Consider the following 16,894-nt stretch of genomic DNA (forward strand, 5'->3'; position numbering starts at 1 on the left):
CTCTTGGCCCATGCACTAAACTTGACCCCCAGAGAAAAAGTGTGTTCATTATCCTGCCAGGGCAAAGATACTCCTTCAAGTGCAGAGTAGTATAATGTCTTCCAGTGTTCCCTGAAGTCCCATCTGGATTCAGCCTCTTCTGAGCTGAGTCCTGCCATCCATCACAATAAAGTACACCATATTCACAGCCCTGTAACAGTCACACTATGGCTATTTATGTCTTCAGGCTGCCAGCATAGATCCCTCCTGGGGGCTCTCTATGATCGTCTGGGTCCCCAAGGACTTTCTGCCATAAGGAGCAAGGTGGCTCATCACTGAATAGAAAGATCTGTTGGGGGAGTTAGGAGAAAAAGACCCAAAGCAAGGACATAGATTTCTCAAGTTCAAGTCAGCAGCAGAGCTGGGGGTCAGAATATATCTCTGCATCCTTTTGGCTCTACCTCATGCCTCCCTCCTAAGGCCCTCAGCTTTGCTTCTACTAAAATCCAGATAGAGCTGTAGGAAAGGGAACAGTTTTGTTCTATATACCTCAGATATGGAACTCTGAATTATCAGCACTATTGGAAAAAAATAATATAGTGTGGGGTTAAATAGGTAATAACAGGAACTCTATGAACAGTGTATTTGGGTCCTTATAACTATGGCCCATCCTAGTTGGCAGGAAAAGATCAGGTAAATCATGGTTATCTGCAATGATATGCAGCCACTAGCCTGATGGAAAAAGATGTTCTAATCCTTCTAACACACACACACACACACACACACACACACACACACACACACAAACACACACACTTTAATCTGAGGTCCAGAATCCTTTTTGCTTTTGTTTTTTCGAGACAGGGTTTCTCTGTGTAGTTTTGGTGCCTGTCCTGGATCTTGCTCCTAGACCAGGCTGGCCTTGAACTCACAGAGATCTGCTTGGCTCTGCCTCCTGAGTGCTGGGATTAAAGGTGTATGTCACCACTGCCTGGCTCTGAGGTCTAGAATCTTGGATAGAGTAACATACATCAAGAAGTTCTGGAAAATACTTGTAAGGTAAAAGGAAGAATTTACACATTTATTATTTGTTTGTTTGTTTATTTATTTATTTATTTAACACCAGAATTAAAGCAGCTTCATTCCACTGAGCTGGAGTTTTAACAGTTGCAAACTGTTCCAACATTTGACCTTGGCCAGTTATGACCACCAGTGAATATTGGTCAGGAATTCCCTACTGTACCATTCTAGCTTCTTTTATTCTGGGCAATCAAAACAATAGATAAGAAGCCCAAACTGTGACTCCTTCAAACTTCCCCAGTACTTAAAAAGAGAAGAAATGAAGAGCTCACAGTAAACTGGTGAGCATTCTGTCTGGACCCCAGAACATATGAATTACCTTGTGTCTAGAAAAGTAAATTATGTCATTAAAAATATCTGCCCCCAAGAGACCAATGTTTGGGCTGAAGACCAGCAATCAAAGCCTTTCTCTCCAATCTTTGTGGTGCATTGATATCACTGCACATTTCTGCAAGGATGCTGGATTTGGTGGAATTTGAAACCTGCTGAGTTTTGTGGACAAGTAGGCATTCCAGAAATAGAAACAGATATCACTCTTCTAGGTCTTTCTAGAGATAGGGTAGGTAGTACAGAAGGAGAAAAATCATCTCCATTTGCTGTATGGGGTGCTGAGAAAAAGATGGATCTTTGGTAATTTAAAATATTTGGATAATTGGTGATTTAAAAAAGAGAAATCTCCAGGGAATAGAAAAATCTCAGACAAGCCTCTGTTATCGTAACAATTTATATTACTGTTTCCTGTTTATGCACTCAATCTAAGGCTCTCCCCACACCTCACTCGGTAAATAGTATCACTAAACATCTGGCTGGTGAAAACCAACAAGCACTTCAGGTTCTTCGTCTCCTTCCGTTATCACCAGGTCCTCCCCTCTGCAAACCCGCACCTCTGCCCGCCCATTCTTGCCTATCTTGACCGCCCTAGCTAAAAGCCACAGTTCTGTCTTGGACTAGCTGGACACTCCTGCTGTCCCTACACTCACTGCCCCTCCCCGACTAGGATCTATTTACACGATAGATCATCACTAACTAACTAAAGTCTCGCCACTCTCCTTGTCGAAAACCCTCCCGTTCCTTCACCTTGCGTCTGGAACAAAATCCAAACACACGTTGGGTCCGTTGGTGAATTTAAAGACAGGGTCTCACTCTTTAGCCCAGGCTGCCTTGGAACTGACGGCTCTCCAGTTTCCGCTTCCCCAGGGTTGGGATTTACAGGCGCGTGACCACCCGAATCCCACCTCTGGCCTCCGCCTACCTTTTCTCATACCACTCTCTGGTCACACGGGCCATTTAGCAGGTCCCTGAACGTGACCACCTTTCCACTTTCTCTCTCCGCCCCGGTGGCTGTTTCCTGTCCCTGGCACAGTCTGCACCTGAACCTCGCAGGGCACATCTTTAAGATCTCAGAGGCCTCTGTCTCGAACCACCATTGAGCTCACAGCAGCCCACAACGCGGGGCAGAGCCGACTCCCCCTCGGGAAGTCTAAGCAGAGCCGTCCCGGGCGCCGCCGGCCGGCGCGTGGTTTCGCTTCCGGGTGAGGGGCGGGCGGGCCAAGCAGTTCCGGGGCGGGCGGCGGCTGCGGGTCCCGGCGCGGAGGGCGCGAGCGCGCGGCGCGGGCCGAGGGCCGAGGGCGGCGGCGCGGGGACCCCGGGGCCCGGCGGCCCATGGGGCGCGAGGCGTGAAGCCGCGGCCTGCCCTGCGGTGGGGGGTGGGGGGAGCGGGGCGGGGCGATGGATAAACTGACCATCATCTCAGGATGTCTCTTTCTGGCCGCCGATATCTTCGCCATCGCCAGCATCGCCAACCCGGACTGGATCAACACCGGGGAGTCGGCGGGTGAGCGGCTTGCACGGGCCGGGAGGGAGGCCGTCCCCCCATCCCCAGCCCCGGGTCGGCGGTCCCGAGGGTTAAAGGTCCGAGCCGGGGTGGGGGCGGGTGGAGACCGCTTAGCTGTGGCTCCCCCTTTCCCCTTTGAAGTGTGTGTGGTTATAATCTTTGCTTTATTTTAGGCCCGGGAGCTATAATAATACTAATAATAAACTTCATTTTATGGAGCATCTTTCATTCCAGCGTATCTCACGCACACGCGCGCGTGCACACACACACACACACACACACACACACACACACACATATGCTGGGGGATATCTAAATAGTAGTTAGAATATTAAATAACACATTAGAATCTCAGGCAGCCCCAGCGGCATTGCCTGCTGGAACACTGGAGCTGGAGGCGGGTGCGTGCGTGTGGGTGCCCTCAAGAAAGAGGCGGGCATCTTTCCGAAGGGTATCCCAGGTGAATGCGCTGGCAGGGTTCTCAGCTCCAGCCCTCTTTTCCTTCTCTCTCTGTCTCTCTCTGTCTCTCTCACCTAGACCTGCGAGACCAAACCCTTAATTAATGTAAACAGTTGTCAGGAGAGCCGCTCAGAATTAAGGAACCGTCTTGTTTTTGAACTGCTTGTTCAGTGCAGGTGAAGGGAATGAGGGGTGGGAAGGTCAGGGCTCCTTCAAATGATGTGTTATAAAATGTTTCTCTACGCTGTCAAACGTGTTTCGTGTCACTTAGGGCTCTCAGTTTATCCAGCAATATTTTTAGCTCTAAAAAAAAAAAGCTGTAGCTGGGACATTTGTTGCTTCCTCCTCCCTCCCTCTAATCTAGACCTAGTGACACAAAATCATGCTGTCAGATTTATTGGTTATTAAAATAACACTAAAGAATTCTACTTTTCTTGACTGCAGAGTTTTAGCAGAGCTCTTCATTGTAATGAGTAAAAAGGGAGTTTTGGAATCATGTGGAATTTTGTAATACCTGTGGGCTGTTTCTAAAAGTGTTGCTGACTCCAGACAGTTTTTTCAGCTGTGTGTGTGACAGTTCGTTACCACTGTTGTTTTTACTCTAAATGTGTGTGTAGTGATGATTCCTTTGTGAGACTGTCTTTGGAGCTTTACCTGCTTAGGAGCAAAGGGTCACACTGTTGAGAGATACTGATTGGAAGGAGATTTTTTCAGGTGGAATCCCTGTCGGTGGTGAATGAAATGTCTTTAGCCAGATAGACTCGGGAAGGGAACCGTTACTATACATTATGTAAGGGACGAGAGCGGAAGTGGTGCCGCATTCCTGAGATGATGTTGCAAAGGCCACTCACATTCAAAAGAGCGAGAGTGGAGTGAATGCAGGCTTTCAGATTGGAAGTTCAAGTCGGCGGCGGCGGCGGCTGTGAGTTGGCAAAGGCAGTAGTCTAAAGTTTGGAGAAAATGCTTGAAAAAAGGAAAGAGCTGCAGAGGGCATGCCAGATGAAGGGACGGTTAGGCAGCACCCTGTGGATGCCAGTGGTTGTGAATGTACAGTGTGACGACCTTCTCTGCCCCACTGACCTCTGGTCGTGGCCAGCTGCTTTGAGACCGGTGTAGCCTGGGTAGTGAATGTTCTAAATGCCCTTGGAAATAAGAAAACATCAAAAATACTAATACAAAAAAATCTAATAGATGCCTCATCAAGCTTGGAGGTTTTCATATACATAAGGGAAAGAAAGACAAAGCAGCTAAGGTGTTGACGTATGGACAGTAAAAGTGAAGAAAAAAGCTGATGGATCGTCAGTCAAACAGCAGGTGGTGTATGGTCATACAATTGTGGACACAATGTAATTAAAGACCACAGTGAGAACAGTTGCTGTAGCAGAGCTCAGTGGCAGGGGATGGTGGGCACAAGACCCAGAGGGTAGCAGTGAGGGTCTGTGCTGAAATGAAGGCTCACGCTTCAGAGATGATTTTTGTCCACCTAACAGTTTGCCTCGCTACCTCAGGGTATCCTTTAGTTAAATATTCTGTAGCTAAAAGAGGACTAATATGAGGCAATAGGAAAAGTTTTCAGAATTCTCTTAGTTCTTACCTTAAGTGGGTCGAGAAATAGATCCCCTAAAAGTTCAAATTAAAGGTGGCATTGTAGCTTATTGTTAGGCACCTGCCTTGCATGTGAGGCCCTGGGTCTAGTGCGCAGCCGTGGAGGGTGAGAGGGAATACACCGAAGTACTCCTGTGTGCAGTGGTGCCCTCTGATAAGGTGCACGTGACCTGGGTAGTCATTTGAATGTTCAGCGTGCAGTTTTACCTGAGCATACAGATGGTGTCTTAAGTTTAAAAGCAAAACCAAAAGATAAATATAAAAATAAAAGTAGTTACATCGTTTCACATCAGAACAATGACAAGAAGTGCAACTAGGATGTGGGTGGCGGGACTGGCCCCACTCCAAGGTCTCCACACGAGTGACATCATTTGGTAGCAAAAATTTAGCAATTTCCTTCAATGTATTCTATTTAGTCTATATACATTTTGATTGTGGTGTTTTATTACAGTCATTCAAAATTTATTTTACTTTATGTCTATGGGTGTTTTGCCTACGTGTATGCCTGGTACTGGATGAGACCAAAAGAGGTTGTCAGATCCTCTGAGACTGAAGGAACAGATGGTTATGAACTACTGTGTGGGTGCTGGGGATCAGACTTGGGTCATTTGGAAGAGCAGCCAGTGCTCTTAACTGCTGAGCCATCTATCCAGCCATCTTATTGCAAACTTTAAATTAAAAAAAAAAAATCTACAGCAGAAAGCTAAAGTGATCTGCACAGTGTAGTTTGAAAACCACTGTAGTGAACGAAGGAAAGCTCAGGATTTGGATCCAAGCCCCATCATTGGCTGGCGTTGTGGCATTGGCTCAAGTCCTGTAGCCTCTCCATGTTGGCTTCCTCCTCGGTAAAACAAAGGTGTTAGCCACTTCCTTGGTTTCTAGTGATGGCAAACTCATTAATCCACAGGAAGGATTGAAAATGGTGCCTGGGCCAGGTGATGGTGGTATTCAGGAGGCAGAGGCAGTCAGATCTTTGTAAGTTCAAGGCCAGCCTAGTCTACAAAGGGAGTTCCATGACAGCTAGGGATACACAGAAAAACCCTGTCTTGAAAAACCAAAAACAAACAAACAAAAAATGGTGTTTGACATTTGTATTGCTATTTTACAATAAGCCTTAAACTTTTACTGTGGGAAATGACTTGGTTAGATGTTCTTGGAAATATGTAAGCATCAAGAGTAACATACCTGAGCTTTGGGCTAGGTGCCTTCCCTCTTGTTTTGTGTTTTCTCAGTCACTTCTGTATTATTCTTTTTGCTCCATTTCTTTCTCACCTCCTTGGTGCTCTAACCTTGGTGCTCTTCATTCAGTGTCTGTGTCTCTTAACAAAACCCCAGCTGATAAGCTGGGTTGCCAGAAGATTGGAGACCACACTTTGGAGTGGCAGAGTTTTAAGTTTGCTTTTCTGTACTGGTCCAATACAGAAAGGGCACATTCTGTGTATTTTTACCTAGCTGTGGGAACCTTCCCTGCATTTGTTCTGATAGCTGTGGCTTCTGCAGATATAATGAAACAGTGTTTGCAAAGGAAAGTGCCTTGGGAAAGCACTTCAAGAAAGACCCTTGACAGTGTCCATTAGTACAAGCAGGAACGTTTAGTGCTGGGTATATAGAATGACACAGTTACATATTCTGCTCTGTGGAGGGCAGATTCTTGCTGGCTGCTGGACTCAGCATTAACAGCAATATTGCTTATGTAGTGCTGTGTGGTATCTGAAGCCTACAGACTTCGACTACTTGCTGTGATTCCTTTGGCTTTGTGCTTTTGGCTGATGTGAATTTGTTCTTTCCACATTCCCCGTTTTTCAATGTTGTATATGACGTGTGTGTATCATTGTGGCCAGGGTTCCTTTTAAGAAAACTTTCCTAGGGCTGTGGTGTAGAGGTTCTGTGGTAGTGCATTTGCCCAGTATACAGGAGGCCAAGTTTGAGTACTGAGAAGGAATCTGTTCCTTCAGATGTTACCTACAGTTTTTGTTTGCCTTAAATGAGGTTTAAAGTAAATTAAATTCTTTAGGGATTCAAATTTTTGCCAGATTACAGAATAGGAAAGAGGCAGATCTGAATTTCAGTCTTCAAATGTTGGCTTTGGGCTTCCTAGACATTTCTTAACCTCACTGTCACCTTTTCCTTTTGTCCCTAAAGAAACTTTTTGTGCCCCCCCCCCCCCCCGACAAATGCTGTAAATTTTAGCATGACCAATAGTTAAGCTATTTCAAATCTCTAGATTCCTATATGGAGGTATCCCTATACCGCAAGTGTTTCAGTGACCTCCTTAAACAGACTGGCCTGCTGTTCTCTGTGAAGATTGATGGAGCTTCTTCCCTACACCTCACCAAAGTCTCTAAAGTGGGTATGTAAGGAAAGGTTACATCATTTGCTCCTGAAGGCATTTCTATTCTTCTCTCTGTTGAAATGGATGTTGGTATTTGAAGGAGGGGACCCAGACATTGACACTCTCATCTCTGCTGCTCTTTCTGGTTTTTGAAGCAAAATCCACTTCAGGCTGACCCTGAGCTTATTGTATGAGGGAAGGTTCTCTAAAGGGACAGAACCAATACAGTGTATCTATGTTATAAGAGGGGATGCCCTAGACTGGCTGACAGCCGACATGTCGGTCTGGGTGTTCATCAGTGGTCATCTATATGCTCGAGAGTTTGAGAAACGGCTTGGTCCAGGACTAGATGCCTCAGCAGCCTAGACTGGCTCCAAAGGCCTGGGAGGCCCAAGGCTGGATTCCATGGCAGCAGCAGCAGGAAGCAAGGCAGGCAGGCAACACTGTTTTCCTCTGACCTGTCTAAATGGAGGCTGTCCTTCAGGTATTACCTTCTCTGAGGAAGGTCTGTCCTGTCTGGAAATACCTTCACAGACCAGCCCAAAAATGTGTCCTATGTATGGCCAACTGGAGGACTAGCCTCCAGACTGCCCAGGGCTTGAGAGGATGCATGGCATTGGTGTATCCTAAGACTTTTCTATGTGAGGGGGTTAGGGAAAAAGACACACACTCTCTTGATGGTTTCCTTTTTTTATTTTCCTATGTTCTTCTTCTTTCTACTGTATACTTGTTTTTCTCCAAGCTTATATACCCCAACCGAGTTTTTCAGGCAATATAGGAATTACAAATGCATTCTATTTTTCAAGTGAATGATTACAATGAATACAAAACAAACAATAAAAAACAGTATGTTTTCCATATTCCTTACATGATTAAACATTTTGCATATTACAGGTGAAAAACAAATTATCCCCCCAAAAACACATACATTCATACCCAAGCAACTTGTTTTAGATTACCCATGTGGGCAAGCAAGGTGTTCTTCTCAGTCAGGTCTTTTATCTGCAGTTGTGCAGATACAAAGAAAGGGCCAAATACTCTATTACTTATCTTGAAAGGTAATCTTATAAGGAATCTTTTTTTTTAAAGATTTATGTATTTATTATGTATACAGTGTTCTGCCTACACGTATGCCTGCAGGCACCAGATCTCACGGTTGTAAGCTCTCATGGTTGTAAGCCACCATGTTGTTGCTGGGAATTGAACTCAGGACCTTTGGAAGAACAGCCAGTGCTCTTAACCGCTGAAACATCCCTCTAGTCCCCTATTATAAGGAATGTTAAAGGAATCACAAACCTAAACTTTTATATATGAAAAAGAATCCGTCAGGTCTTATTTAAATCTTTGGGGTACATACCCACTCATCTATAGTTTTTTTTCTTTTTCTTTATTTTTTTTTAAGGTTTATTTATTATGTATACAGTGTTCTGTCTGCATTTATCCCTGCCCACCAGAAGAGGGAACCAGATCTCATTACAGATGGTTGTGAATCACCATGTGGTTGCTGGGAATTGAACTCAGGGCCTCTGGAAGAGCTGTCAGTGCTCTTAACCAATGAGCCATCTCTCCAGCTCTCAATGGTTTCTTATATCAAGAGATTGAGCGCAAAAATGAGAACAAGGAATTAATCATCACCTTTGGCCATCAACCAATCCTAGCAAGAAAAGTGCGTCAGCTCATAATAATTGGGCTGCTTTGTTCTTGTTCCCTGACCTTAAAGAGTTCTGCATTCAACTATGTGCCTTTCTAAAACTTTAGATTATCTTTCTTGAGTTTTTCACCTCAAAGCTATTTGACAAAAACACCTTAGTCTAACTTTAAGTTATTTTCAAAGCTTTGTTTCAGCTGTGATGCATTCAGAAACCTGTGAACACATCTTTCAGCATTAAGGTTAAAAGCATTTAAGCTAGCTGGGCTAACTGGGACTCACTTCTTTTAAATCATTATCCTATGACACAGTTTGTACAGCTCCTCAATAGAAACTCATGTGTTCTGGCTGTGTGACACTTCCTTGCATTTATTTTTATTCATCAAAACTCTGTATAAACTAACATTATTATTATCAATTAGACAGCACAGCTTAGGAAGAAATCATCTTTATAATAATCTTCAGGTAAAAATGTCCAGTAGAACTGGATGTTTCCATGAAATAAGCACACTACATTACAGGCAGTGGGGATCTCCCCAGACCCATTCACACCATATTAGATACCAGAGAAAGATGGTAGCAGCAAACACGTCAAGGCACAGCAGAAGCAAAGACATTCCAGGGTCTGTGGTCTCGGGCCTTGCCCATCCAATATTCACCCATCAGAGAGTTTCCTCCTGTGGGCTGACACCTTGAACTTCAATTGCAACCTGCTGCTCCTCTGACATGGCCACCAGCAGTGTCCCTGAGCAGTTTCTAGAGCTGGTCAAGTTTGTAAGATTATCAAATTCACTATGTAGCCCAGCCAGATCAGCCAACTGTCCTGCCTCTGCATCCTGATTACGGGGATTACAAGGCATATGGCAACATGGTCACCAGCTTTATCCCTTTTCCTATTTTAAATTCATTGAGGAGGAAATAATTAGGAGCTAAAATGTGATGTTAATACTTATAAAGAGGATATTGATGCCTGGCTTATTTGGAGATGAGCACTTCCTTCTACAAGATCCCAAAATGTAGACTTAACTCTCCAGTCCTAAGCAAAGTGGGAACCTGTGCCTGCAGGACCTCTGGAGGGAAATGTTTTCACAGGAAAAAAACCTGGGCTACATATGCCTGGTTTTGTCTCTTATACTAACAGGTGAAGTCACTCAATCCCTTCTTCATGCCCTCCCTGCTGCCTTTGTCTTTCATGGATAGAAACTTGTCTGTTTTACTCAGTAAATGCCCAGCATTTCATGAGGATATGTTTCCTTTTCCTCAAGTCTAAAGACTGGAAGATACTTGGGGAATGAGAGACTTAAGAAAAAAGGTGTCATTTCCCTCTGGTTCCTGCCATCTTCCCCATTGTTAAGTCTTACCTAGGCGACTGTGGCATGATGGACAATTCTCTGAGACTGGCACAATGTCCACACGTAGGTCCTGGCCTATGTGCTGGTTTAAAACATTAAAACGCACCTACCTAAGCAGACTCACTTATTAAGTATGGGGAAATTATTATTGAGTAATAATAACAAAGCCTTTCCTCTGAGCTGCAGTAATTTCAGTGTTCACAGACATGTGGCATGAAGCCACCCTGTGACGTCACTGCTGAAGCTAGCCTACTCAGAATGTGTCCTGTCAGTCCCATGGGGACTTGTCAAGAGAGACAAGGTCTGATCACCAGAGAGCAGAAGCCTCAAGATGTGTTCTCTGCTTTAGAAGCACCCATATTTCTTCATAAGTCTTTTGAGCCTGTCTCCAATAAAGTCTTTCCAGCCACTTTACTGAGGTACAAGTTAATCATAAAATTTGCTCAATTTGTATATACAATTCAGTGGTTTTCAGTTTATTCACAAAGTTGCATACCAGTATTACCATATCAATTTTAGAGTGTTTTCATTATTCCAAAAAGCAAGCTCATTCCTCTTAGCCATCACCCTGAACTTCCTAGCCTTAAGGAACCACTAAGTTTATTCATATTGGACTTTAAAAAATACTTTTTGTTATTGAGTAATACTCTGTTATAGCAATAAACTACTTTTTATTTGCCTATTCACTAGTTGATAAAAGAAAATTCTGTAATGATAAAGTAGTCTACCACTGTTCTTTTTAAAAGTAAAATTATGGAGCTGGAAAATTGCTCAATGGTTAGGAACACTTGCTCTTTTTGTGGAAGACCCAAGTTCAGTTCCCAGCACCTGTACCAGGTGGCTCACAACTACTTGTGACTATAGCTTCAGGGGATCCAACAACCTCTTTTGGCCCTCACAGGCATCTGCATTCATATGTACATACCCACACACAGATATACACATATATACATAACTAAAAATAATCTTCCTTTTTAAGTGACACTATCAGAACTTACACATATCAAGTAGTAAGAACTTTGGATAAAATTCAAAGACAAGTCTTCTATAGTATTCACAGAATATGCTCAAAGCTTGTAATCATTTGATACTGGACTTCACAGTGTAAACCAGATTTCCTAATATGAGATTAAAGTTCTGAGCAAAGTATTGATTTTTCCTTTATGGTCTTCCAGAATTCATTTTTTTTATCAGTACCAACAGAGATATAACCAGAGACTCAGTATAATAGGCCTGAAAGTTTTGTAGCAAAAATTGGTACTAAGAGCATGGACAGGAAGCACAAGTAACCAGAAATCGTTGAAAGAAGAAATTCAAACAAGGAGATTACAAGTGATGGCTGGCAGTGTATTCACTAGGTTGGTGGAGCCTGCCGTGGTCACAGACATCAGTCCTCCACTCCTTAGCCTGGAGTGACTACACCACTGTCACTGCTTGACTGTCTCATAAAGGAGGGTTTGTTTTAGTTCTGCCTTCTAGTAAGATGGCTCAGTAAGATTTGGAGGCAGGCAGATTTAGGTTTTGATTCTTGGAGTCTCTTTATTAGTTCCATGATTTGAGGCATGTAATATCCCTCAGCTGTGAAATAGAGGTGATATACTTAGTTCAAAAGATAATTATTTTGTTTTGTTTTTCAAGACAGGGTTTCTCTGTGTAGCCCTGGCTGTCCTAGAACTTGCTTTCTAGGCTGGGCTGCCCTTGAATTCAGAGATCCGCCTGCTTCTGCCTCCCAAGTGCTGGATTAAAGGCATGGGACATCACCACCTGGCTCAAAAGATGGTTATTAAGGAAGAAAATGCAGTATGTGAGGGATCAGCATATTGACTGATAAACAGCAAATGCCTGGAGATTAGTCATAGTTAATGCTATTACATAGAAAGCCCAAACACCTGGCTTTTTGAGGGTTCTCTTGTGCATTATCTGTCTTATTTGTTTACTTATGCCCTATCTTGTTCCAAAAAGAGATTTAAGACAGCATGGTGTGTCTGTAGTTGAGTATTCTTGAACCCCAGCTGGGTCCAGTCTGGATAGAAGGACTACACAGTAAGTGTAGTGGGAATATAAACTCAATGGGACACACGTAAGTACCCAGACCCAGAGTGCCTTGGCTTTATGTGTATCTGGAACACAGTAATGAATTTTCTAAGTGACAGGCAGCCAAATATTGTAGGAATGATGCACAGGTTTGGAACAAAGCAACCCAGAGTTGCATCCCATTGTCACTATTAGCTATGTTATTATTTTTAGACAGATTGCAAGGTGGGTTGTTTTTTTGTTGTTGTTGTTGTTGTTGTTTGTTTGTTTGTTTGTTTTTTAAAGAAAGGGTTTCATGTGTTCCAAGCTAAGGATGACCTCCCAGGTGCTGGGTTACAGGTGTGGCTGTGGCCATCATGTGGCTGAGAGAGTTAAGAATTTCTTTTTCTTGTCCACAGCTTTTTTTTTTTTTTTTTTTTTTTTTTTTTTTGGTTTTTCGAGACAGGGTTTCTCTGTAGCTCTGGAGCCTGTCCTGGACTACCTCTGTAGCCCAGGCTGGCCTCGAACTCACAGAGATCCACCTGCCTCTGCCTCAGAGTGCTGGGATTACAGGTGTGCGCCACCACCGCCCAGCCACAGCTTTTTTAATACAAATGTGAATTTAGTTTCTCCGTACTTCACTGCATATACTTAGCCAGTGGGCATCATATATAACATTATAAGGTACATTTGGGCACGTAATGAAATGTTGCTGTTTGTGAAATTGTTATTGCATTTAAATCAGAACTTAAGTAACCTACATGGGTCATTGTGTGTGTGTGTGTGTGTGTGTGTGTGTGTGTGTGTGTGTGTGTGTATGCTAACGTTAGGCCCTCCTCTCTGATCCCCAGGAGCTCAGGTCATATGCACAGTGGCAGCATGTAGGTGTCATTTCATACAGCTTTACCTGCTTGTGATGCTTGGGTTATCAGAATGTTTTCTTTCATCCTTGTGTTACTGGTGTTTTTTTATTTGTTTGTTTCTTAAGTACTTCCTAGAATTTCTTTGTCCTGCTAAGCAGTTAGCTCCTAAAAAGCTTAATAATTACAGAAACCATTCCACTTTGTAACAGCAGATTGGGTAATTTCATGTTTTGACCATAGTCTAATAAAGAAGTGCCTGGCTAGGAGTTACTTTTCCATAATGTTCCTGTACTGGTCTTGCTGTCTGCTCTGTAACCGTAAATTACACTGAGTACTTGCCAGCTTTTCATCAAGCAAGTAGAATATGATGTTCCTTTGAGACTGCCTGCTTCAGAGTTGACAGAAGAGTGTGTGTGTGTGTGTGTGTGTGTGTGTGTGTGTGTGTGTGTGTGCATGTGCATGCATGTGCATGCATGTACCAACCAGCATGTATGATTTGCTTCTGGAAAGTTTCAGTGTGTGACTCCAGTTTAGTTTTGAAGTAGACATTTCTGTGAAGTGCTCCTTTAATTGATTTATTTTTTTAATTAGAAATGTGCTGCACTTTTTTTATGTGACTCAGCTATAAATAAAATGTCACATTTGGCATTTTGACACTTGCTGCTGTGTATGTTGAGCAGAAAGGCAGCTGCTGACTTTTAATATAGATCTGTTCAACTAAGGGCCATCCATATTCTATAGCCAGAGATTAAACAGGAGTGAGGAAAAGTACAGTTGTGTGACTAGAAGAAGAAAATGGAAGCACAATTTGTTACTAGCTCTTGTTTGTGAAGTAGTGTTTACCTTGAAGCATTGGCTCAGCTTTTAACGACGATGGTAGAAGTTTTGAAAAATAGACCAAGTTCAGATCACTTATGTCAATCAGTTCACTACTTGCAATGGCAAGTCTCAGACCCCTTTTAGATGATCTAAAATGTGACCATTTCCTTTATAAATTTCCATCATTTTGATAAATCTAATCTTTATCTCACTATGAATGTTCCTTGCTGTTCCCATGGGTATTTCCTGAATCACTGGACTTATTTCCATTTTCACAACAAAACATATTGAAGTGTTTGTGGTTCAGAAGGAACTTGTACTGAATATTCAGAAGGATTTTTAAATTTAAAAATATTTCTTTTATTTTATGTGTATGGGCGTTTTGCCTACTTGTATATTTGTGTACCTTCTGTGCATCTGGTGTTTATGGAGGCCAGAAAAGGGTGTTGGATCCCCAGAACTAGAATTATATATAGCAATAAGCTGCCTCGTAGGGACCGAGAATCAAACCCAGGTCCTCTCAAAAAGCAACCAGTGCTCTTCTTAATCACTGAGCCATCTTTCCAGCCTGAATTTTTTTTTAGATTTATTTATGTGATGCATAGGAATGTTTTGCTTGCATTTCTGTGTGTATATCACTTGCATGGCTAGTGCCTACAGAGGACAGAAGACAACTCCAGATCCACTGGAACTGGAGTTACAGAGTGTTGTGAGCCACCATGTCGGTACTGGGAATTGAACTCAGGTTTTCTGCATGAACAACAGGTGCTTTCAACCATCTCTCTAGCGCCTATTCAGAAGGATTATATTTAAGCACATGGAAGAAATATTTATCCTTGAAATATCTCTACTCTACAAAGATAAAATAGACCAGATGGTCAAAAAGGAAGTAGGTTTTGAACATAACAGGTGATAATGAGTTTTTAAATAATCAAGAGGTCTTTTCCTTGGAGGTGGACTCACTGCATGAGTGAAGGAGGTACAGCAAAGAAATTTCCATTCCAGTCGACTTCTGCTAAATTTATCTTTTCAGAGTACAAGTATAATCAGTAAATACTTAGCATAGCACTTTGTGACATATACTGTTCCAGGCTTTATCTGTGTTAACTAATTTAATCCTCACAATATCCTTATATAAGTGCTGTTATTACCCTGCAGAGAGATGGACAAGATGGACAGTACTTGCCCACATAGTTGATCCCGGCCTTTAACTATTGCATGTGTACTTGGACAGAAACCATGAGTACATACATCTGCATCTGAGTACAAAAGGCACTCAGCAGTTATGAGTGTGGCTCCACTTTCCCTTCAATGCGAGGTCCCATTTTCTTCTTACAGAACTCTGTATTCTAGCCTCACTGTGTTACTATGTCCTAAGTACAACTCTCTTCTTACCTCGGAGATTTTGCTTATGTTTTCTCAGCCTACAAAGCCCTCATGTTCATTCCGGTCCCTGTTTTATCTACATCTGCCCATCTGGCATGCATCTTCAACCGACTTCTTTATAAAGCCAAAGTGATTTTACCTTAACAACTTGCACATTTCTCATGGTGCCATGCCTGTGTCATGGTTATTTGTGTATTTCTTGCAATATTTTTTATTTGTAAAGATTTTTCTTAGTTTGGTTTCTTTTGAGACAAGGTCTTACACAATAGCCCTGTAAGTCACAAGCTGGACTTGAACTCAATATACTTCTCCTTCTTCAGCTTGCCTAGTGATTGGGATTTCAGATGTAATAGTACAGAATTTTTTTAGAGTTCCTTGAGAAAGGGAATATGATGTGTTATTCTTTGTGTATTAGGTGGCGTTCAGCCTAAGACTGCAGATGGCAGGAAAGAAGGAAGTATTATGGTGGACACAAAGATTTGGAACCAGAGTTGGAGAGTAGGAGAGCAGAGTGCAGTGAATGAGTGAGGCAGTGAGGAGTAGGAGTGCAGAGTGCAGTGAGGGAGGGAGGAGTAGGAGTACAGTGAGGGAGTGAGGAGTAGGAGAGCAGAGTGCAGTGAGGGAGTGAGGAGTAGGAGTGCAGAGTGCAGTGAGGGAGGGAGGAGTAGGAGTGCAGAGTGCAGTGAGGGAGGGAGGAGTAGGAGTGCAGTGAGGGAGTGAGGGAGGGAGGAGTAGGAGTACAGTGAGGGAGTGAGGGAGGAGTAGGAGTGCAGAGTGCAGTGAGGGAGTGAGTGAGGAGTAGGAGAGCAGAGTGCAGTGAGTGAGGAGTAGAAAACCTTTTTTTTTTTTTTAATGTCAGATAGGTAGTATGCCAACATCCTAACAAGATTTGTGAGAATCACATGTCACTCAATGGCATGAACATCCAATGGTTTACTCTTATGAACCAAAGAAGCAATCACTTTTAGCATTTTCAAAAGAATAAGGTAGAGTAGCTTGTTTGTCTTCAGTTTATTCTTTAATCTACTGGTTTGATTTCAGAGCTTAAAACATTTGTTCTCTGTGATACATATATTTCACTGCTGTTTTGGTTTGGTTTGGTTTTTGTTTTCCAGACAGGGTCTCGCTATGTAGCTCTGGCTGTCCTGGAACTTGCTGTGTAGACCAGGCTAGCCTCCAACTCACAGAGATCTGCCTGCTTTTGCGTCTGAAGTGCTGGGATTAAAAGTGTGTGCTACTATGCCTGGCTTGAGGTTTTTTTCATGTTTTGGTTTTTTGGGTTTTTTGTTTGTTTGTTTCTTAAGTTACCCCCCTCCCCATGTATACACATTTATTTTTTTATATTTGTCTCATGTAGCCAGCTTGGTCTTAGACTCACTATAACCAAGGATGGGTGACCTTTTTAACAAACTCTTTTAAAAAAATTTTAATTATATGTCTGTGTATGTATGTGTACATGAGTGCAGGGTGCTTGTGAAGACCAGAGACACTAGATCCCCTTGGAAATGGAGTTAGTGATGGTTG

General features: G+C 42.8%; 1 protein-coding gene and 1 non-coding gene across 2 annotated transcripts in view; one reads left to right on the forward strand and one right to left on the reverse strand.

Moving 5' to 3' along the window:
- Window positions 1-2,733: 2,733 nt before the first annotated feature.
- Window positions 2,734-16,894, forward strand: part of Mosmo (modulator of smoothened) — a 57,311-nt gene continuing 43,150 nt past the window's right edge. Inside the window, exon 1 of the mRNA XM_036176988.1 lies at window positions 2,734-2,893. Within this exon, the coding sequence (XP_036032881.1) occupies window positions 2,788-2,893 (106 nt within the window). The 5' untranslated portion in view covers window positions 2,734-2,787. The remainder of the gene's footprint in view (window positions 2,894-16,894) is intronic.
- On the reverse strand, window positions 16,224-16,328 carry LOC118576950. Its single transcript, XR_004944139.1, has one exon. It is a non-coding gene; the product is annotated as a small nucleolar RNA U13 (small nucleolar RNA).

The sequence above is a fragment of the Onychomys torridus genome, chromosome 1 (genome assembly GCF_903995425.1).
Source record: "Onychomys torridus chromosome 1, mOncTor1.1, whole genome shotgun sequence".
Taxonomy (NCBI): Eukaryota; Metazoa; Chordata; class Mammalia; order Rodentia; family Cricetidae; genus Onychomys; species Onychomys torridus.